Source organism: Phodopus roborovskii, unplaced genomic scaffold (genome assembly GCF_943737965.1).
Source record: "Phodopus roborovskii unplaced genomic scaffold, PHOROB, whole genome shotgun sequence".
NCBI classification, from domain to species: domain Eukaryota; kingdom Metazoa; phylum Chordata; class Mammalia; order Rodentia; family Cricetidae; genus Phodopus; species Phodopus roborovskii.
This window is the reverse complement of record NW_026126659.1, coordinates 142,594-165,763: the sequence shown is the minus strand read 5'-3', so window position 1 is coordinate 165,763 and position 23,170 is coordinate 142,594. Positions and strand designations below refer to the sequence as shown.

The 23,170-nt window shown below is 41.4% G+C and overlaps 1 protein-coding gene across 1 annotated transcript; it reads left to right on the top strand.

The window, feature by feature from the left end:
- The first annotated feature begins 3,854 nt into the window (after positions 1 to 3,854).
- On the top strand, positions 3,855 to 23,157 carry LOC127214106 (glutamate decarboxylase 2-like). Its single transcript, XM_051174438.1, has 8 exons — positions 3,855 to 3,961; positions 5,539 to 5,655; positions 6,900 to 6,964; positions 10,869 to 10,947; positions 15,920 to 16,069; positions 18,299 to 18,406; positions 18,733 to 18,822; positions 22,880 to 23,157. Exons 1-8 carry the CDS (start codon positions 3,914 to 3,916, stop codon positions 23,051 to 23,053), a joined length of 831 nt encoding a protein of 276 aa, XP_051030395.1. The 5' UTR covers positions 3,855 to 3,913; the 3' UTR covers positions 23,054 to 23,157.
- Positions 23,158 to 23,170: the final 13 nt, after the last annotated feature.

Genomic DNA, 23,170 nt, shown 5'->3' with positions numbered 1-23,170 from the left:
TCTCAGAGTATACTATAAAAATAAAATAGGAAGTGGATTCTGCATTCACTGCTGTTTCCCAAGCAGGTTTGGACAATAACTGATTCCCGAAAGCAGTATGTTATCATCAGAGAGTATAACTTTCCTCAGTTTTTCTTCAGGGATTTGGCCACTGAAATACTACCCACCCATGTCCCAGTAGATGCTCCCACAACCATTCACATTCAGGCAGCACAAAATGGGATTGGTGAGTTAGAAAAAAAATGGGAGAGCACTGAAGTTGGGAGGGAAAAGTGGTTATGGTGAAGAGGGAGAAAATGGAAGGGTGATGATGAAGGTCAATTTGATCAAAATACATTAAATGTATGTTTACTATTCTCAAACAATCAAAAAAATAATCTAACCTTTCCAAATAGCCTCACTAAGTGTGTGGTTCCTTTAAGTTTGATGCTTATTTTAGTTGCAATCCATGCCCTTGTGGCAGCCATTTGTGTCAGGTGGTCTTTTCCCCTCTCAGCCTCCTCCTCATTTGATAAGTGAAATGAGAATAGAACCAGTCCTTCAGGTCATTCTCAGTTCTAATGTGCCCAACTCTTGAGTACTCAGTGACAGTGGTGTAAGGGGTACAGGTTTTTCTGCCTGCCGCCGCCCGGTCTTGTCCTGCCGCCGCACCAGCCCCAAATAATACACAGAGACTCTGTATTTGATATAATCCTGTTGGCCAGTTACTAGTTTCTTATTGGCTAGCTCTGCCTTAGTTATTAACCCATTTGTGTTAATCTATGTATGTCCACGTGTTCTTCTTACCGGGAGCCGGCTGCCGCATACTGTTCTCTCCAGACTCTCCATCTTGACTCCTCCTTACTTATTCCTATTTTCTCCTTGTCTCCTAGTCCCTCCTATCTTCCTTTACTATTGGCCAACAGTGCTTTATTATTAACCAGTATGAGAAACATGTACAGAATGACATCTCCCAACACAGTGGAGTGGTTTATATGTAACAAAATACCCTTATGTAATTTGATGAGCAAATAGTGATGATCAAATCCATCCTGTACTTTCCAAATTTAGGCAAACTATACAAATTTACCAGATGCATAACCAGTTTCTGAGAGGTTTCTTTGAAGTTCCATGCTTACCTACACAATACTATGGCAGTTTTACATGCTTAAAACTTTCTGTAAGAGAGAAATACATTGCCAAACTTTCCTCTGAAGTTCCAACAGTTCCTTGAGAACAGGGTGGAATAGTCTGTGGTCCAGGACACAGCTCCATCAATGCTGGGTCACAGCCTCATCTGAGGTTCACTTAACTGTGGGGGGTCATGAAAAATCTAACAACAGTAAAATGTTTCTGACTGTACAATGAGCAAAAATTAATTCAAATCAGTTTGTAGTGATTCCAAGATGTTTCTGGCAGTGCCCACTCAGTTGCATTCTGCTGTTTTGCTGCAGACTTGGTTCTGAATATACAACCAGCACATCTGGTTCAGTGTGTGCCTTCATGTTACACAGTATCAACAACCATCATCTGCAACAACCTGGTTAAGATGTATGCTACGAATTGTGGTACTTTTACTGTACATACAAGATTTGCTGCTACTGTAGAAACTTAAATGGTGCAATTACAGAAAAAAAAGATTTTAAGTTTCTTTTTGTCATTCTTCATCATACAAGTATCAGATTTGTATCTCTCTGGATTATATGTTAGAATGATTAATTTTTGAATAATTAATTTCTTAATTGCTGTTATAAACACATCCGTCTACTCTGGAAACCCCTGAAGATGATCTACAGCCTGCAGCATAAAACATTCAGCCAAGATTTAATTCAGGCACATGCATCTCAGTGGTATGCATGCTTGCTGTCATCATTAACAAATGGCAAAATTATATACATGCCAAAAACGAGTATAAGTTTCTGGCTAGGTAAATCATTCAGTCTAAAGTACTTGCCTTGTAAATACCCCCAGAACTCATGTTTAAAAGTTAGGCCTTGGGTGTGAGACTGAGGTAAGGAAATGCCTGGGGTTTTCTGGCCAGTCAACCTAGCCTACTTGCCAAGATCCAGGCCAGTAAAAGACCCTCCCTCAAAAGAAAATATGACTGGAACCTGAGAACTGACCTCTACAGACATGCATATGCACAAGCATGTATTCTTATAAACATGTGCACTTATAGCATGAAAACACATGCATACATACAAACAAGATAGAATGAATTTCTTTGATTTATTATCAGTAAATATTTAACTAATTTAGGGTATAAAATGCTTGTGAGAGCTCATTTCCAGTCCCATTTCCCTGTCTCACAGGAGTCTGGAAGATGGGATGCTCTGGCCTTGCAGACACGCTTTCCACAGCAATACACCTGTAATGCCTTTTGCTAAATTCTAACCTGACAACCCAAGCCCCAGTCCATTGCTGTTGCTTGGGTGATTGCATATAAATCACTTTGTTCTGGCAGAACCACCTAAGCCAGTGGTTCCCAAAGCTTTGAGCTTTGAGATTTAATGTCCAATTGTTTTGTCAAGCTTCTTTAAAAAAACAAAATCTGTATTGAAATTGACCAAAAAAAAAAAACAAAAACAAAAACAAAAAAAAAAAACCTAACGGCCTGACATCCCCCTCTATAGAATATTCAGATTATTTTGAAGACTAAAGAAATGTGATGTGAAAATGTTAATTAACCTGTAATAAAATCACTTATTTTTGGAAAGACACAAGAAGGTATGATGAAGCAGCCCATGGTCACCATGTGTTTAGATCCACAGGGGCTAAATTACCAAGGCCCAGTCATTGCTCACTGAATGCTGGTAGCATCCCCACCCAATTTTTGTATTACACACTCTGTCCTTACTTTTTCAAAAGTGTCTTTACAAAATTTAGATTAATGATCCCAACAGGGAAAGTTGCCTGTCTTAGGAAAGTATTTCCCCACCCACAGCTCCTTCCAACTACTTTATTGTTTTTTGTTTTCCTTCAGAATCTTAAAACAGAACTATCACACCACATTACAATAATCTCAGTGATGACTATGTGTCTATCACATGCCAAGCCTTTAAAAATATTTTTGCATTTGTTAAGTTATTGACTTGCTTAATCCTAATAACTAACTATAAATACTACCATTTTCCAGGAATACTTGGCATCATATAACTTGTTCTAGAGATAATTTCTCATGATTATCATAATGTTGAATTTTATTACAGGAAAGAAACAGTGTCAGAATGCAATGATGTGTCCTCATCCGGCGCCTTCCTATTTAACTGATTATCACAGTAAACACAGAGGTAGCTCTGTCCTTTGGGAAAGAGATCCATTGGGGAACAACATGATGTTTCTTCCTCATGTGCCTTTCTATCCGAGTATTTGAAATGAGTCCTTGGGTTTGGGCTTGCTTTATGCTTTCAGGCTTTAAGACTATATAGGTGATTTGGGAATCACATTTTCATACAAATGTCTCAGAATGGATTCTCTCTTCTTGGTGTTCCATCAACATAAAAAAGAAAAAAAAAGTAGATCCACCCATTTGGAGTGAAATTTTTTTTTAAAGTGAAGATTGGGCATGATTGTTTTCCTGAACTTCTCTTTCATTGCCAGATGTCTTGTTCCCAACTAGACCTGTTTCAAATTAAGCAAAAGGATGCATTTTAGCAGCTCTGTGGGCAAAGGAGAGAAGCAGTGCGACCATTTTACCAAGGACATGGTATGGTCAGGTGTCTCTCAAACACAGTAACAAATAGTTATATGTCATACTGGAAGATAAATGCATTTGTGCCTGTCCCCAGAGATAGACAAAGAGCTGTCTTAACTGAGCACCAGTTAATGATATTAGTTGGAGTCTACCATCTTGAGGATCCTGACACTGTAAAGACAGCAAAGAAAACTATTCCAGACAAACCCACATATATTCCTTTTTCCTTACAGAGGGAAAATGATCCCATCTGATCTCGAAAGAAGAATCCTTGAAGTCAAACAGAAGGTAGGTTTTGTAGGGATCTCTGCCCCATAGCAATATGTATTTTGATTTGTAGCCAAGAAAACGTCATGTAAAGGATACAAACCCCAGTCTCCAAGCTTTAACAAGAAAATTAAATTTTCCACAAATCCTTATATTGGTCTCCAAGTATATGTATGTGTATGTGTACATGTGGTATGTGATGTATATGCATATGTATGTATGTGTGTGTTTTATAAAAGTTTAAGCTTCTGAGTAGGTAATCTATACAGATATGGGTTTCCAAAGCCCCCATACATGCTGCACATGTATGAACCACCCTCTCACAGCTAAGGACTGGCATGCTCATGCAACATGTGAGTGACTGTCATGTGAAGTTCTGAGAGGATCTTGCTAAACCACACATCTGATTTTGAAGCACAAATTTAGAACTCTGTTATCAATAACAAGATAGGCTGGGGATATGACTCAGTTGGGAGAGGGCTTGTTTAACTTGCCAAAAGTCCTGGGTTGATCCCCAGCATCCATAAAGTATGTGTGGTCAAAGCAGAAGAGTCAGGACTCCAAAATCATCCTCAGCTACATGTGAAGTCTGAGGTCATTTTGGAAGATATGAAATCATGAATCATGGCTCAAAAAATATAAAACAAAATAGCAATACCATCAAATAATATGCCCTTGGACAGTTCACAAGTCAGAGAGTGCTTTGAGAATTCTGTTTAACTTTTAGTAGATAAAGGGTACGATGCCTGGTTTAGCAGTAGATATAATTACTATGAACTTAACAGTAATAATTTATTTTCATATGCCTTGTTTCCCTTCCACGGCTTTTATGTTTTAGAAAGGTGATGAGTACTATAAACCATAAGATTAAATCTTTGCTGCCACCTAAAGACAAACTCTGAAACATCAAGGTCTATGAACCAACAGGATGGTCAGGACAGCCTAGAGTGATGGCACCAAGTTGATTGTATCTGACATTCTTACACCCTCTTGTAGTCATGTCCTATTATTTAAATCAAGTTTCGTGATGCATGGCTTGAAGAACGCTTAGCCCCATGTGAGCTCCCCTCTAAGATCCCAAATAAATCACTTGCACTAGTCCACATAGGAGCATGGACACACTAAGGAAGGAGTTAGGTGTGAAGAAGAAGAAAGAGCAGAAAATGAGCAAAGAAAATAGGAAGGGTCATTCAGTCTACCTGGAGCATGTAATGGTTTGGGGACATCACTGGAAACCTCCAGTGCAGCAAAGCCAGTGCTGCTAACCCCAGCTGTCTGTCGTCAGCTGTGGTGAAGTGAAGATTTCAGAATCTTGGAGAAGTCATTGCTGGGTCAATCGATAGTGCTGACGACTCTTGTTAAAAAGTTGTTAAAAAGTTCATTAAAAAGAAGCCTCGGATCCTGGTGCTGTGGTCGTGCCTATAGCACCAGCACTCAAGACTGGGCTGGGAGGATTGTCACACACTGGGACCAGTCTATATACTGAGTTCCAAGTGAGACTGGGCTACTTGGAATAGCAGGGCCTTGTCTCAAAAAATTTAAATGAGCAAATAGCCCAGAGGCGCTATTTACACAACTGGGCTTTCTTGTTTTTGTAGGGATTTGTTCCTTTCCTTGTGAGTGCCACAGCTGGAACCACTGTGTATGGGGCTTTTGATCCCCTCTTGGCTGTTGCTGACATTTGCAAGAAGTATAAGATTTGGATGCATGTGGATGTAAGTACCCCTCAGCGACCCCATTAAATACCTCTGCACACTTTTTAGATGAGACTCATGAAATACTATTTGTATCCTCTCTCTCTCTCTCTCTATGTTTAGAATGGTGGTATCTCAGATTTTAAAGATTTCAGAGGCACAGAACTTACACAGTGTGTGATATTAGTCAGAAATAGGCTGACATTGATTATGTGTTAAGGTTCCCAATGTGAAAATATTATTGACATGTCCAGTACTTGACCTTGGTTCTCAATTTATCAATCCATAATGTCCCTGGCTAAAAATCACCCCCCCCAACACACAGTCACACATATGCAGATCCCCACAGGATTATAAAATTCAAGTTCAAGTTAGATAATCATTATTTAGTGGTTAAAAAGCAGGCTTGACAACTTACTAGGAAGTATGAACTACCAAATTTCCAATATGTTTAGTAAACTAAGAAGCTGAACTGTATTAGATATATTTTGACACAAAGTTTAATGACACCAACATTTAAAGAAAATACACCAGCATTTTCTAATAAAAAATGTGCCCCTTTTTGTCAGGCTGAACTGAAGGGATTTAAATTGAGTGTGTTACTTGGTGTGGCTTGAAGATCAATTGCTATCTGCAAAGTACATGCTAATGGTCCACGGTGAGATAAAAATATTTGTGATAAATAACCAACCACAAACCATCACCAACTCAGCAGGATGTTTAGTTCAGCTGATCTTTTTTGTTACAATATTTTCTCTATAAGGAAGTGCTAAGTTGTTACACATTCAGGTGCAAACTCCTTATGCTGCTGTTAGCTAAATCTGCAAGTAGCATTGATCTGGGTCATTCTGGCTTTCAACATGGACCCTGTCTCATGGTTCCCCAGCCCACATTACCTACTCCAACTGTGGCAGCCATAGGCTTTCTCATTCTGAGAGCATGGACCTTCCAAAGGATCAACATAAAAACTACAGGAGGCTGGGGAAGTGATCTTTCTCCCGCTCATGCACCCTGGGAAAATGTGTCTCTAATTTGACTCCATAATTATAAAAGTATGATATATAAATGTAAGATAGAGTCTGAGACTTCCCACCTTGAAGTTTAAAGATCTCACATTAAGAGAAGGTGGTCTACTCCCCTAAGCTATATGAAACTGTGAAGGTCATTTTCATATTATGACATTCCCATTAATACTGAAGACAGCAGATAGAAATCTAGGCTGTGAAAGGGTACCACACTCTTCCTTATCTGTTTTGTCATTTCAGGCAGCTTGGGGTGGAGGGTTGCTGATGTCCCGGAAACACAAATGGAAGTTGAGCGGGGTGGAGAGGTATGTGCTATTTCCTAGTCTGCAATGTAGAATGTGAAATGCTACACAGAAGCAAATGGCACTCCACTTCTAAGAAAGTCTTGGAATGCCAGTAGGCCCACTCTGCCTGTACTTGTGTGTCTTGCCTATGTGTAACTATGGGGGTGGGGGAGGAGCAAAAGCAAATCCCACATCAAGTAACTGAAGGAAAGTGGCTTTCAGAAATGATCTCTAGAGTTCATTCCCGGAATCTTTGAATCCTCTGCCATGATTTTAAAACCTGCAGCCTGTCCACATTTTTCCTAGAGAGATCTATAGCCTCCACGTTACTATAAGAATAACATCCACTACTTTAAAGAAAAAAATAGTTTTCTCAAATCAGGCAAACGCTTTGTCCTTTGTAATGCTGAAAGTTACATTTTGGCATTAGATACAGTCAACTGAGACAAAGTAAGACATGCTAGTGATTTTATTCTCCTGGCTTTGTCCCACAGTCACCCTGTTCTGACATAGCTCTGATTGATGCAGTAAGTAGCTCTTATTTGGGGCCGGTGCAGCAGACCATTGAGAAAGGCTGCAAAGCACAAAGGAAGTAGTATTTGATTAGCATAAAACATACTGAAGTCCAGAGGGGGTGCAGGATACAAAATATGGCTTCAGGCTGTGGTTCTGAGCCACAGGCAAAGGGCAACCAGTTTTCCCATCACAACACAGCATGTCAACCAGGTCAGCAGGTCAGCTACAGCTGTGAGTTCTGCCACTCCAGACCACAGAGAAAGCTTTAATTCATCAGAGGCTGACAACTGCCTACCATGCTCTGCCAAGCAGCCAGATGCTTCCCAGGAAAAGCTTCACCCTGGCTCTGCCCCTGGACATCTTGGCACAAGTTCTATGTCAGGACCAGGGAAGAGGCTTCAGGAGCTTGGGAGCATCTGTCAGTACGCAGAGAGCACAGACCAGAGAGTATCTGTGTGAGGCCAGGCCGACTCAGGCTCACATGGACAGAAGCCATGAGTGTGGAAGTGGGGGAGGAAGAGATTGGGGATAGAGCCAAGAGTGTCCTTTTTTGCATTAGCAGAAATAAGGCTAAGGAAGAGTTGGCACAGAGCAGCCAAGCCTTACATCATGGGATGACTGTTCCTGACTCTGCTGCCAGGAGCCCTGGCCTTGGCACAGCAGGGTTAAGTCACTAACACTGCCCTTGTTCCGGCTACATGGTCCATGGAGGGGAAGATGAGAGTAGGTGTGCTCCCACCTGAGCTTGGCCAGAGCCCTGGTACCCTACATGCCCACCCAGAAGTGCAGAGCACCTTCCCTTCTGTGACTGTTTCTGACAAAGTATAAGCATATTTTATACTCCCTTTAATACCACCTCATTTGGTAAGTACCGAGGACTACAGAGCACCCTGCCACCACCACTTAAAAGCTCACTAAATTACCTAGCTGGAGCCCGGGGAAAATAAACACCCACACATTTTTGTACTAAAGACTGTTATTTGAGAGAAACGCTCAGAGTGTTCATCTTGGAACACAGAGTCCTCCGTGTTCCTACTGCTACAATTCTCAAAACCAAGTTATGATTAAATTTACCAAGTGGAGTAGCCAAGGATGGACTACTCAGAAATTGGGGCACTGGCACTGCCATGTCAGGCTCTGAGCACATGTAGCAGATGGTAACCATCCTACAGCATCCTTAGCACACCGTGCATACTCTTTGGTGAATATGGTCACAGAACCTGTGGAAATGTGGAGGGCCTTAATTTTAGGAAAGAAATGTGACTCCATTGGAGAAATAACTTCTCTAAGTATCACAAGCCAAAGTTTAGGACCTGCTTTAAAGGGGAAAGAGAAATCCATGGTCCATTCTTGCCCTCTGTGGTTTCAGGGCATTCCTGAGTGACATTTTCACAGCATAATGGCAGAGCACTATCCAGCATCCTCTTTGAGAACAAACCAAATCCTTCAGATGTCTCTCTTTCTTGCTAGCACTGCCTTTCCTAGAGCCAGTGTAGCTGAGAAGGGCTGCTAGGAGCCCAGAGACTCCAGAGCATGTCTAACACTGCAACAATCTGCTCTTCCAGGGGACTTAAGGACTTGCTGAGGATTTCAATGAAACAGAAGCAGTGTCAGCAATTGCCTTGGATCCCACTTGAGAGCCAAGGCAAGCCTGCTGATAAGAGAGATGGAGGAAGAAATGGTCCTTCCTAGGAAGGTCATTCCAGGAAGCATATGCCAAGCATCAGTACGGGGACTTAGCATCATCCAGTGAGGGGCAAAAATGAAAGAAGGGTGTATTCCACCTGGAGAGAAGAGATGCATAAATGTCCTTGGAGAAAGTAGAGTCCAGTCTGGGTGTAGGTAGAATAGAAGAGTGGTAGAAATACAGAAGACCTGTCCAGGACTTGGCAGATTATCTGGCACATAAAGTCCCAGGGGTGCTGTCTAAATGCCATGGACTGCTGAGCTGGATTGTTCATTGGCTTAGGTAAGATTCCCAGTAAGAGTCCTCTGATTGGCCAGATTATACCTGTTATTTATCATTACTTCCCAAGGCCCTCACACCTTGAAGAGTGAGGGGAACATCAAGCTAGGGCATTGTGGACTCAGTTGCTATGGGCTGTTCCACGGCCTTATTTCCTGCCTCTTGTGGGTTTCTTTATTCAACATTCATATCATGACCTCATCATCTTGCTTGATGGCTATGGAATTCTTGGCAGCAACAGTTGCTTTCTCTGGGCACTTGGAATGTATAGGTTGGGGCACTGCAGAGGGAGTTAAAGGTGAGAAGTTAAAGGAAGTTGAATATGGCTGAAGAGGTACTTAAGTATCTGGATGTAAGGGCAAATAAAATTAAACAAAGCGAAGCCAAGAAAGAGGCAATGGCATGATTTTCCCAAGAGTAGAGTAGAATACTCAGAGAACAAGAAGGGATCTGGTGTTATGGAAACTCGTAAAGGAAGGGAAGGGATGTAGGCTGAACACAGAGGTCCCCCTGGGATATCCATGGTCATATGCTGCAGTTTGCAATTTGAGCTACAGGGAAAGACCATAAACAAAAGTGTAAAATAATCCCCGTGCCTAGGGGAGAGGCAGAGTCAGTTAAGACTACCCAGATTAAGCTAATAATAATGATAATTATTAAATAAATATGAACCATGGTCCTAATGCAGTGTAAGTCACTGAGCTGTTCATCTTAGAATCATAGTCACTGAAAGACTGTAGTGTTTCATATGAACGAAGACAAAATTTATTGGAAACTCTGCTGTACAGTAAATATGGGCAGCCATATCCATAGTCCCAGTACTCAGGAGGCTGAAACATAAGGATAACAACTTTGAATCATCCTAGGCTATGTAGTGAGACCCTGTTTCAAAGAGAAAGTAAAGGAAGGGAAGAAGAGAAAGGAAACGATAGCAGCAGCTCTCTTGTATGAGCCATCCCGCTCACCACAGAAGTATCAGGTGAGAGGAGAGTCCCTCTGAAAGGACACATGTGAGATGTATGTTTATGAACTGAGTAGGGCAAATACCATCAAAGAAAGGAGGAAAGGAGTTTCCTCATCCAGACCATGGTGGCAGAGTCAGAAGCAGGGACAATAGAGGCACAAGGATGGCCCTTCTACATTTACAATGCTCTGGTCAACAGTGGCTAAAGGCAGGACCATGAATTCAGTGATCCCAGGCACCCCAAGGGCTCTGAGAACACCATACAGGCAATGTCCGCTTTTATTGAAGGTACAGAGAAAGGAAAGGACATGGAAGCATATTCACCAACCCCATCTGTCAACAGTGGAAGGCTGCACCTCTGTAGATAGAGTGTCATCCTGGAGTATGAGAAAAGTACAACCTGGAAGCTCTGGTGTCAGGCGCAGACCCCCAGTAATCTGATGTGAATACTAAAATCTAATGTGATTTTCTTATTTTAGGGCCAACTCTGTGACATGGAATCCACACAAGATGATGGGTGTCCCTTTGCAGTGCTCAGCTCTCTTGGTTAGAGAGGAGGTATGCTTTGCCAGACTTTGGGGCCAGTCCAGGGGGTGGAATCTACCTGCTCCCATACAGCTTAGGACCTGCTCAGGTCCAGGTGTTAATTGTTTCCCACAGAGAGGTCTTCAGAGCCCTTGTTTGGAGGGGAAGGACCTGAAACCCAGAGGGGAAGGAAGACTTAACTCTCAGCCTTCAGAACTAATACCTTGGCTTCATTTGCATGTTTTCTGAAAATCCCTTTCCTTACATTCCCCCAATACATTCAGAATATAAATCTAACCCATCTGTGTAACTATGAACCACAAAGAGAATAAGCAATGACCACTTTCATTCAAAGTACTTATATGTGCAAAGTCTGAAATAGAGTCTCTCTGTTGGCTCTGCATCTCCCTTAGTGGTGCCAGGGTGAGTCATATGTCTTCACTCTTACATTCATCTTGTTGTTAAGAACTAAACAACAAGACAAATGTGGGGTTCACATTTGTCATCCTAGCACTAAGGAAGCCCAAGCAGGATTGTTGTCAATCAAGCCTTGCCTAGTTTCCAGAGCCAGACCATACCCAGAAACAAGCAAAACCAAGCAAATGAAAACAAGAACTAAACTAAGGAACTTCAGTTCATTCCAATTAAATTTTGCCTTGTTAAAATCATGATACTAGATTTTAGTACCACATCTAAAGCCATTTTTAAATACTTTACTTGCTTTAACAAAATTTCACAAAATACAGATAAATTTAAACTAACCTACAATTCTGTTATTTAGTGATATTATCACTATTGTCTTTAAATATATGCTCCCACAATTTCCTAGGACTGTGTATATTATATATAGATACATTTTATACATTCAAAATAAAATTGCTACCACATATCTCATATACTACATTCTATATTTAACATTCTAGGATGAACATGATATTTCAATACTTTTTAAATTATATTTTAATTCTCTATCACACGATATTTAGTTGTTTAACAAAATCCTAAAACATGTATCTTTATCACTTTTCTGATTATTAATCCCTTTAAGAAGGATTTCTGGGTCAAATGGCATTCTTATTTTGTTGATCTTTGTTGATCCCTCTTAACAACTATAAATTTAAGCACCATGCTTTCTGAGTCTTCATCAAATAAAATTAAAATCTGGACACAAATTGGAGAAAAACTGCCCTACAAAATTCGAGGAATGTTGTAAAAGCATCCCTTGGGACTGGTTTGCAAAGAAACACTTGGTTACTTTATCGTCATTACCCTAGCCCATGTACACCTCAGCTACTACTTGAAAATATAAAATAAACCTTTGTTATTTATGTCCCAGCCAGATGTTAGACATTGCTTGCATTCTGTCACAGCAAGCCAAAAAAGAGAAATGCAAGTCAGATGAAAACAGGCCAAACTGGATCTGACTAGCTGCCTGTACTGGAAAGATCTGCCCACTGACAATTTGATGCAACCTAGGATAGAGCCTTGTGCTTGGCACCTGACCCATTCATACACAAATTACTCAATGACAATCTGAGACACCAAAGCTCCTATGCTTCATATGAGAGGAAGCTGGAAGGTAACAGAATCAGAGCACAACCTGTGTTTTACAGACTAGGACTGAGAGTCTCATTGGAAAGAGGATGGTGTTCATCCTTTTCCTTTCTCATCACTGGGACCAAATACTGTTGGGGGGGTTAACGCAAGGAGGGTCTGTTTTGGCTCACAGTGTGAGATGATCCAGTGGATCACGATGAGGAAGGCACAGCAGCAGGCCACAGTATGGCATGTGGCTGGGATATCTCACCACCTCCAATCTCGGCAGAACACAAATGTGAATAGTCTGGATGTGGAGCTAGGCTATACCCTTAAGGCCTACCCTAGTGAGTCATTTCTTCCTAAGTTTGCACACTCTTCCAAAGCAGCACTACCATCGAGGGAACCAAGGTTCAAACGTGCCTATGAAGGGACATCTCACATTCAAACCATAGCACTCTCTCCCTGGCCTCCTTCCACTTGCAGCTACCCATAATGCAAAGTGCAGGTCGTTCAAAAGTCACTGTAATCCAGCAGTTTCAACACTGCCCCAAAGTCTCTTCAGAAACTCAGAGCTGTTAACTGTGAGCTGCTGAAACCCAAAAGACCCACGACAGCACAGGGTAAGCCAACAGGGCAGAATGGGGCATAGCAAGGAAAGGCCACATCAAGGGAAGGCTGAAACAGAGCAGGCTACACTTGAGCTTGAGCAGACAGGCTCATCTCACTTATTGTTAAGACGTGTAAAGAAAATGGAACTTCAGTGTGTACTATACATGGTCGATAAAAGCAAATCCAAATGCCATTCAAAAAGACCACGATTGAGAAGAGTAAATTCAGCATCCAAAAGTTGGTATCTCCACTCTCTAGTGGTTAGGCCACACCTGCAGCGTTTCCACTTGCTTGGTCCCAGACTGTATATGGGACCCCACCAAGTGAGACGTCCAATAGCCAGGGACACTACATGAACGTCTACTATTAATGACCGATGTGGGAGGCCCCACACACTGTGAGAGTTGCTCTATAGGACTCTCTGTATAAAAAATACAACTTCAGACTACCTACCCGGGGTAGCACCTCCCACAGAGGGCTGGCCCTCCCACATCAATAAGGGAGTCATCTTCTCAATTGAGATTTCTTCTTCTCAGATAACTTTTGACAAAAAACTAATCAGCACACGCATTGAGACACAGAATTAAAAATAAAAATAAATCAAAGAAAAAAATAGATTAGTTTAATTCGAAGATCCTCTCAAATCCAAGAGCTTATGATGTCCTACCCACCCCCCCTACACACACACACACACACACACACACACACACACACACACACACCCCACTACCACTTTTGGAATACAATGAGTAATAACATCACACAAGATTGCAATGAAAGTTCTGTGGTGGGAAAAACAAAAAACTTCAGTTTTAAAAAGGTTGAGATGTATTGATAAGAGTTTAAAACAAATCCTACCATCCCAAGTGTTTGTTGAAGCCTTTAATATTCTGTTATACATTATAAGATCTAGACAGAAGACACAAATATATAGTTTCCTAAGTCTATTGAAATCTGAGACTTCCATTTTGTGTAGCATGAACTCATGTATTTGGATTAGTTTGGAACACTGTGGTCTATGACTGTTTCCTTGGTCAGAACCTGGACATTAACTCACAAAAGTCTTGTGTATAAAAACCTAGATCACTGTTTGCTTTCTGAGGACATGGTGAACCTGGTCTGTCCAGGGCCAGTCATGAAAATCATGGACTACAAACTAATCTTTACATTTCAGTAGGAGTTGGTCCAATCCACCCACCATCACACTCTCTGAAACTCTTTTGTTTAGTACGGGTGACACCTATTTGTAAATTTTCAATGCCAGGAAAAAAACTGGTACAAAGGTTTTTGTGGTCATGAATCAAAATAGAGGCACTGCCTATAATTCTACTTCTTATTAATCTGTAAGGGGATTTTCTTTTTCAAGTTGAATATGTTCATCCTGCTTTCATGCTCACACATATTTATTTTTTGTCTCACTTCCAAAGAGAACTACAGAGTTCATGTAATATGAAGCCCAAGCTAGAGGTGGATCAATTATATTGTCTATCAAGCATCCTGTCTGCATTGCTCTGCCTTTTAGTTTAAATAACTTTTTAAAAGGTTCTCACTTCTACTTCAGCTCGTGATCACATTTTGGTCTTTTCTTCTCTTGTCATGAGTCATAAGAGAAAGGAAAGCAAATGCCAAAGCTTTTATAAAATCACAATTGCACAGCAGCCGACAGGAGAGTCAGGAACCTCCAGTGGCTGTGATAAATTGAACTGTGGTAGGGTTTCCAGGAGGAGACTGGCAGGCAGTGCTATTGTAGCCAGAAGCATGAGTCATTCACTGTTCTTCAGAACAATCACTTCACTGCCTATTTCTATATTAGGGGTATGGTGCTTGGGTAAATTCATGGTCACTGCAGGAAAATCTACTTTGCCATAAGCAACTGAATGTTTGAAAATGCAGTCTCCAAGCCCTACTCTCAGGAGAGGAACAGGAGATGGGAAAGTCTGCTTCTTTAGGTTCAACTCATAATTGCAGTGTCTTTGAATTTTTTTCACATGCCAGTTTATAAAAAATAAGAGCAACGAGCTACCTAATAGCTCAAGCTCTAGTAATTACAGAGGAGTGAAAGTTCTAGAAGAACCACAATAATGGTATTTTAAGAACCAGAAAGTTGGGACTGGAGAGATGACTCAAAAGTTATGAGCTCCGGCTAATCTTTCAGAGGTTTGAGTCCCAGCACCCAACTGGCAGCTGCCAATCATTTGTACCTACAGTTCCAAGGATTATAACACCCTTTTCTGTCCCCTTGGGGCACTACAGACACATGGTAGACATAAATGCAGGCAAAGTATCCACACATGTAAATCTTAAAAATCAAAGAAATAGAAGCCTCTGAAGCCTCTTCCCCTTTCCTTTTTCTCTTTCTCCTCCTTCTTTTTAAAAGGGTGGTCTTGGTATACAACCCTGACTGACCTAGAACTCACTAAGGAGACCGAGGTGACTTCAAACTTGCAGCAATCCTTCCAAGTGTTGGGTTTCTGAAATATTTTAATTATAACAAAACTAGATTAAGATGAACTCCTAGAAAATGAACATCATGTGAAGCTTATGTATCTATGTATTTTTGTAAATGTTATTTCCTAAGAAGAAGAAAACAAAAATGTAAATGTGACCCTGTTAACCTCTGGTAGCATCCTACCCTGAGCATTCATCTCCCCCCCCCCCGCCCCCGAATCAGCCTATGATGTTTGCCTGGACAGTCTTGTCCAGTAGTATTTCTATTTAACTCTTACTGTTTTCTTCTTCCATGAGATATAAAAACATTTGGGTCTATGGCTTCTCTTCTTCCTTAACAATTGCTACCACAATGCAATGCTAATGCAGAGTGAGGAGAGTGCCCTGAATGTCCTCTTTGCTTTTGCAGGGACTGATGCAGAGCTGCAACCAGATGCATGCTTCCTACCTCTTTCAGCAAGATAAGCACTATGACCTGTCCTATGACACTGGAGACAAGGCCTTGCAGTGTGGACGCCATGTTGATGTCTTTAAACTATGGCTCATGTGGAGAGCAAAGGTGAGCACACACCCGCTGAATGGCAACTAAAGAAAAGAAAGCCTATATGACAAAGGTTGTAAAAAGTGATTGCTAGATGGAAAATTACTCAGGGAATTCTCTTTGATCTCTATCTGCATACCCACATTCTCCATGGGCAAGAGTACAATGAGACCCCCTCCTTTGTCTCCTCTCAAGGCCAGTTGTTTCTAAAGCTCTTAACTCAAAAAAACCCATTTTGATGCATTTGGCAGAGCAGCCTAATTTTTGAGAGGCACCTCTTACTGCTATCATCCTCATTGTTATTTGGTTTATTTTGTGCCCTCCTCTCCATCTTGATGACCAATCACCAGGGTAGATTAATGTGTTTATAGAAGGAAAACAGGAATGAAAAATGCTACCATGATCCCTTATGTTGGTCACTTCCAGGGATAATTCCCAATGTGAAAACACTATTTAAACTCTAAAAGTTCCCAGTCCTTTGTGTAGGGTTCTGTGTGCCTCAAAATTTACCTAGAGGTGATCCTTCTTCTACCCAGTGAAGTACTTTCTGTAGCTGTTGGTACAATATAGGCTGGGCCTCTTCTCAGCCTTCTGGAGGCAGATGTTAACTGTAAGGAGGCTGCAAAGGTCAGAGATTATTTTTTATTAATTTATTCCTTGATGGTTTCATGCATGTATATAATGCATTCTAGTCACATGTGTCCCTCCACCCTTTCTTATCCCTCCCACCCCCCAAAAACCCACCTTCATATCTTTTAGGGGGCTTCTGGACTTTGCTTTGTGACCCACTTAGTTTAATTTTAACTGGACTCTCAATTTACATGTAAGAAAAAACACCATGTTCTCCGTAAACTAAGGCAAGAGGATTGGTGTGAGCTTGATTGAGATCAGCCTGTCTTCTGAGTAGGATCTTGTCTCACAGCCATGTAAATTTGCTACAGTTGTTCTTTCAGGGAAAGGTTGACCGCTGTGACAGGCATGGCTAGGGAGCTTCAGATGGGATAATTACCTTCACTTCTGGTCTAGGTTGAGGGACTGCACTTATTACTTTGATAACTCTTACCATTTCATCTTGGGGGGAAAAAATGAAAGCCAAATGGAACTTTTCCCTTTGGATATCCAGACATTTGAAGCTTTTCATAACAACAAAAAAGAAAGCTCTTAAGTAATGCAGCTGGTGACCTTGCCTTTTTCACCGCTCTCTGGGGTCTTTTATTTCAAGGCTGGGAAAAGCTGGCTTCATCACCTTCCTGTCAGGGGTTGACCTATTCTTGCTGCTTGATCCACACCTGGTATTTCTTTCCTTTGCCTCAGGAATTAAGACCTGAAACATGCTTTACACGGGCTGTGTTGGGTCTTCCCTTTGAGGGATGATAAGGCCCTGAATAAAAGGGGAAAACATACCCATCTTCTCTCCATTTATAGTTAGAGTTGCTTCTTCTGGTTCCCATGTTGGGTTAGGTAGTATGCCAGTACCAACAGCATTAATTTCTTTTCTGACATTTGCATTTGCACTTGCCAAATACAGGTTCTAAAGGAGGAAAATCATTTTAGAAATCAGTTGCTTAGTGTGCCTAGGCATTGGTTAAATAGCTCCAGCCCAAGGTGTTTCATAAGTCCAGACCCGAGGTTTCTAGAGCTGAGAAGTAGAGGACTTCAATAGCATATTCACCCAGCTGACATATGAGTCACGCATCATCGCAAAGGACAACACCAAAAAGCTAGGCAGAATGACAGGCTTCCCAAGACTCATTTGTTTGATCAACTGACATTCAATGTCTGTTTGTTCTTACTGAGTCATTTAGGGAGTTTGGGGATGGATAATTTACAACACCAGTGGGGGCCAAGCAGGCATGTGGGGGGGGGTCTCTGACAAGGCTTCTTGCCTACAGGAAAAGACTAGCCCAGCTCTTCTGTTATTAATGACTTCCATGATTGCATCTATGAGCTGCACAGGCAAATTTTCCCCTTGAGTAATCAAAATAATTGCCTGGGGAATTAAGCCCTGGGAACAAAAGGAGTCAGCTGTGGGCCCTAGTAATGAAAAGGAACAAATGCACCTGGGGGGGGATTAAAAGGGAGCCTTCAGCAGAGAAGCCTCCAGAACAGTCTCATCTCAGCCTGGCAGAGCTGGAAAGGGCAGGATGACCCCCAGTCTCCCGGGGACTCATGTCATTCCCCTATTTCCAGCTGATAGCTACCCACATGCCGGGTCTGCCTAATGCTTTTCCTTCTTCTCTTTCACAGGGGACTACTGGCTTTGAAGCACATATTGATAAGTGTTTGGAGCTGGCAGAGTATTTATACAATATCATCAAAAACCGAGAAGGCTATGAAATGGTGTTTGATGGGAAGGTATATACTCATATTTCAACACTTGCCATTGTTGAATCCCAGCGTCTTGAATTCCACTCTTCACCCCTGGTGTTTTCTGATGTCAGAAACATGCTGTCTAGCTAAGTGGGACCATTACAAGGGGAAGCAATAGATGGTGGGATGGCCCCTTTGAGCTGGAATAAAGATCAGACTCACAAGTAATTGTATAGAATGTGAAAGTGAGACACTCCAAAGGCAATTATTCATTTAAGTACAGCAATTATCTTCTGAACCTAAAGAATAAACACATCCAAATCATCCTTGGAATTTTGGACCATGTCTGAATCCTACTTTCTTCCTTGTAGCCTCAGCACACAAATGTGTGCTTCTGGTTTGTACCTCCCAGTTTGCGAGTTCTGGAAGACAATGAAGAGAGAATGAGCCGCCTCTCAAAGGTAAGTGCTGTGAGTTCCTTTGGTCTATGTGTCTTCTTTTTGACGAGAAACATCTTTATGGGGAATACCAGCTGGTACCTAGATGGATAATGGATACCCTCTGTGGCTCCCACAGAGCCAGGATGCACAAAATCTGTATTTCCTGACTTTTCACAATTCTGTTTGCTTGTTTCTAGAGAAAAAGAGTTTATGATGTCTTAAAATTGGTTGGGTGATAATCTCCACTGACATTCAGAAAGCACCAAGAACTGTCCTCAAAGTTTCCTGGTTTTTGAAAGGAAACAGATACTCAGTTACAAGTACAAAAACACTTTAAGTATCAGAAACAGAAAAAAAAAAAAAGAAAGAAAAAAAGAAAAGAAAAGAAAAAGAAAAAGGCTGTGGAAGACCCCCTTGAGATACCAAGGTCAAGGCTACCCAGGGGAAGGAACAATAATATTAACAGCTACCATTTACAGTGTGCACTGTGCCCCAGGCTCAACATTTATCATGTTGGTCACTTAGAGACTCATGTTGAGTTGATGTGGCCAAGTACTGATTGACAGGGAGAAAATGTAATTGTCCCCAAATTTCACAGTAAGTCTGACTCCAGAGCCTAAGTTGCTTCAAGGTCTTCTTTGGTCAGGAAATATATATGTATATATATTTTACCTTTAATCTCTACCTGCCCCCAACATCTACACATGGGTATAGTATATTTTTTGTTATTTGACATCACGGTCTTGTAGAAATAGAAAACTAGGTTGACTGTATATACCTGAACTTCAGAAGGCTAGCTGCTCTAGGCATTTTTTTTTCTGTGACTAGAGGAGGCTGGAGGCACAGCTAGGTTAGGCAGACATGTATTTCCCATTGCTAAGAATCTCACCTTATCTTACTGACCTACTAGAACAATTCATTCCCTCTACATTAAGGGAAGAATGATTCTTGTAGATGAAAAATCCTCAGGAAAGTTTTTAGACATTAACATCTGCCCTTTAGCAATCCATCATCACATTCATCAGCATAGTGAAACTCAGATGTGGTAGATTCTCTCTTTTTTAATTTGTCAGTGTGTTTTGTATATAAGGGTACATGTTCACACATGTCTGCAAATGTACCTGTGTGTACATATTCCCATGTGTGCATCTGCATGTTGGAGAGAGAGAGCAAAGTTAAATTCTGGACAAGACAAGGAAAGAACCTACCCCAAGGTCAATTGCTGAGCTAAAGTATTGAGGTGTGGGGGTTTGCAATATAATGAACTGGTTAGGTGGCTTATAGACAACAGGAATTGATTTCCCACAGTTCTGGTGACTGGGAAACCTCAGAGCAAGAAGTCAGAGGATCCTATATCTGCTGAGATCCCACTTTCTAATCCGTTAGTATTCTGTTTTCACTGCACCCTCCTTTCACAGAAAGAAAGGAAGGAAGAAAGAAAAAAAGAGTCAAAGACAAACACCTCTCTGGGGTCTCATAAAAAGGCACAAACTAATGAGGCAGAGTCTCCTGAGAGCCCTACCTCCTAATTTGGAATTAGGATGACAATATAGACCTTTAAGGGGACACAATGTCCAGTCTACAGTAAGTGCTTTTCACATACCATCATGCATAAGGGAAGGGAACACCCCCTTATGTTAATGGTGGCCCCTGAGGCTTTCCCAGGCTTCACTGGTAAGGAACAAATATCTGGATAACAGAAATGGCTATTACTAATCCAAGCATTCACCCCATAGTGAGGATGTCAGGATGAGGATCCGGTATGTGCATTTCCCGCTGCCCAGACAGGCTGCTCCTACTTCTGGTTCCTCTGTTTCATCTTCATCACCATCATCTTTTTTTTTGTTGTTGTTGTAGCTATTCTAGGGATGGAACTCAGGACTTCATGCATACCTGTCAGCTGTTCCACCTCTGAGCTACACTCTAGCCTCTCTTCTAATTATTCTTTTTGTTGTGTTGTTGTTTGCTGTTGTTTTGGGGACAATGGCTCACTATGTAGCCCTGGCTGGAATAGAGGGCACAGAGACCCCTGCCTCACAAATGCTGGGATTAAAGGTGTGCATCTTATGGCCCAGCCATTCTCCATCATTACTTGCATCTCTTTTATTAGCTTTTATAGTTCCCCTCTCACTAATTGATGATTTCCAAAACATCAACAAATGGGTTTATACACAAAATCTTTATAACAAATAGTGAAAGGGCATTTCCATGATAACTGTATGCTATTTCATGAATACTAGCCCCCTTAGGAAGAAACAACTGTTTATTTTAATTATGAAGAGGCCTGCTGTCATTTAAGGGATGGTCCCCATTTTGAACTGAATTTCTGAACATGCTCATCCTATCTAAGTTAAAAACAAGTCTGGCTTCTCATTTCTGGCTGCGTCTTTGTTATGAACACCAAAGGTCAGATGCTATATTTACAAACTCCAGTGGCAAATGCACGTAGGCAGATCACGAATCTGAGAAGATGCAACTGGAATGTATATCTTGTCTTAGAGAACTGTTCTTCCCATACTACTGCCATATCAGAATTCAGAAAGCCTGCTACACTTCCCCTGCGCTGTGCTAGGGAGCAAAGGTAACTTCCAGCAGCTTACAGCTGAGGAAGAAAGAGACGATGTATCTGTTTATCAGTGAAAGGCCAATTAAAAAATTAGGATATTGTTACTTCATTATAACTCAGAAGAAGAAAGATGATAGGCCAATTAAACTATCAGGATATTGTTAGATTTAACAGGTAAGGCCCATCTCATTTCAACTCAGAAGGAGAAGCAGGAAAGAGTCTGCAGGACATGTAGCAACGTGGGAGAAATCCTGCAGAGTGCTTAGGATGTGGAGTCCTACAGAGGATGTAGACTGTGGACTGGGAGAGCATGCCACCATAGGTCTGATGAAGGCATGAAACAGCAAAAATGTAGATGGTTCAAGGGATATTTAATAAGTTGCTCTTATCAGAGTTGTAGATTCATTTTGGTGAGCAGTTGAAGATGAATCCTTGGAGCTGGTGACAAAAGACCTTGATGCCAAGCTAGGGACCATGAACTCAGTTTGAAACAGCAAAGAGAATCCATGAAGCTGTGATCTTGTCTGAGATATTCTTCTATATATGAAGTCTTGTGGATTCAGCTTTTTACCCCTAGATAATTCTTCATAGCATTAAAAGCTTCCCTCCCCCTCCAAAAACATACTCATCAGGGAAAGCAATTTAAAAAGAGACTGCAAAGAAACTAGGAAAGTTTTGGATCACAGGAAAGTTATCAGAAGTACGATAACTGTGCGTGTGTGTGTGTGTGTGTGTGTGTGTGTGTGTGTGTGTGTGTGTGGCAGTGGGGGTGCACCCTCCTGGGGAGGCCAAAGGAGGGCACTGGCTGTCTTCCCCTATTTCTCTCAGCCCTGTTCTCTTGATACATGGTCTCTTGCTGAATCTGAGGCTCACTGTTTTAGCTGGGCTGGCCAGTGAACTCCAGTGCCAGCCTGTCTCCTCCCCACAGTGTTAGTGTTATTGGCACACGCAACCACTCCTGGTTTTATTACATGGGAGCTAGGACAACACAGGTCCTCATGTTTCCAAGCAAGTGCACTAACCCCACTGAACCATCTCTCAGCCCCTCAGAGGTCTACTACTTTTAACCATCACTTGATACTAAGGCACATCCCTCATAATAATTCTATGAACAATGTTTTCTTTATAATGACTTCGTATTTTCTGTCTTGAAACTCTCTCCCATCTAGTTCTGCTAAACCATTTAGCCCTGGGCCAAGACCAGATTCTTCCCATTCCCAACAAACACTAACTAAACAACCAAGGTGGCAAGCATCTGCTAGCCTGCTGTGTGTTACTCTTATCATATTTAAGGTTTTTAATGTTTTTATTTTTTCTTATCTTACTTATCGATCGCAGTTCCCGGTTTTCGATGTTTTGAGCTCTTTTCATTTTCTGACCCCATGAAAATTTGAAGAAATTCCTTCAAGAGAAAACTGTGGTACCATTTAGTTAAAAAACAAAATCAAGGCTTGCTGTGGGATTCCTAACCTAGAAAAGAAAGACATTGCACTGATGTAGTCTCTTCTACAGGTGGCACCAGTGATTAAAGCCAGAATGATGGAGTATGGGACCACGATGGTCAGCTACCAACCCCTGGGAGACAAGGTCAACTTCTTCCGCATGGTCATCTCAAACCCTGCAGCAACTCACCAAGACATCGACTTCCTCATTGAAGAAATCGAACGCCTGGGACAGGATTTGTAATCACCTTGCACATCAAAGTGTTTAAATTCTCTAGGTAGACAGTTAAGTTGTCACAACTGTGTAAATGTATTTGTAGTTTGTTCCAAAGTAAAACTATTTCTATATTGTGGTGTCACA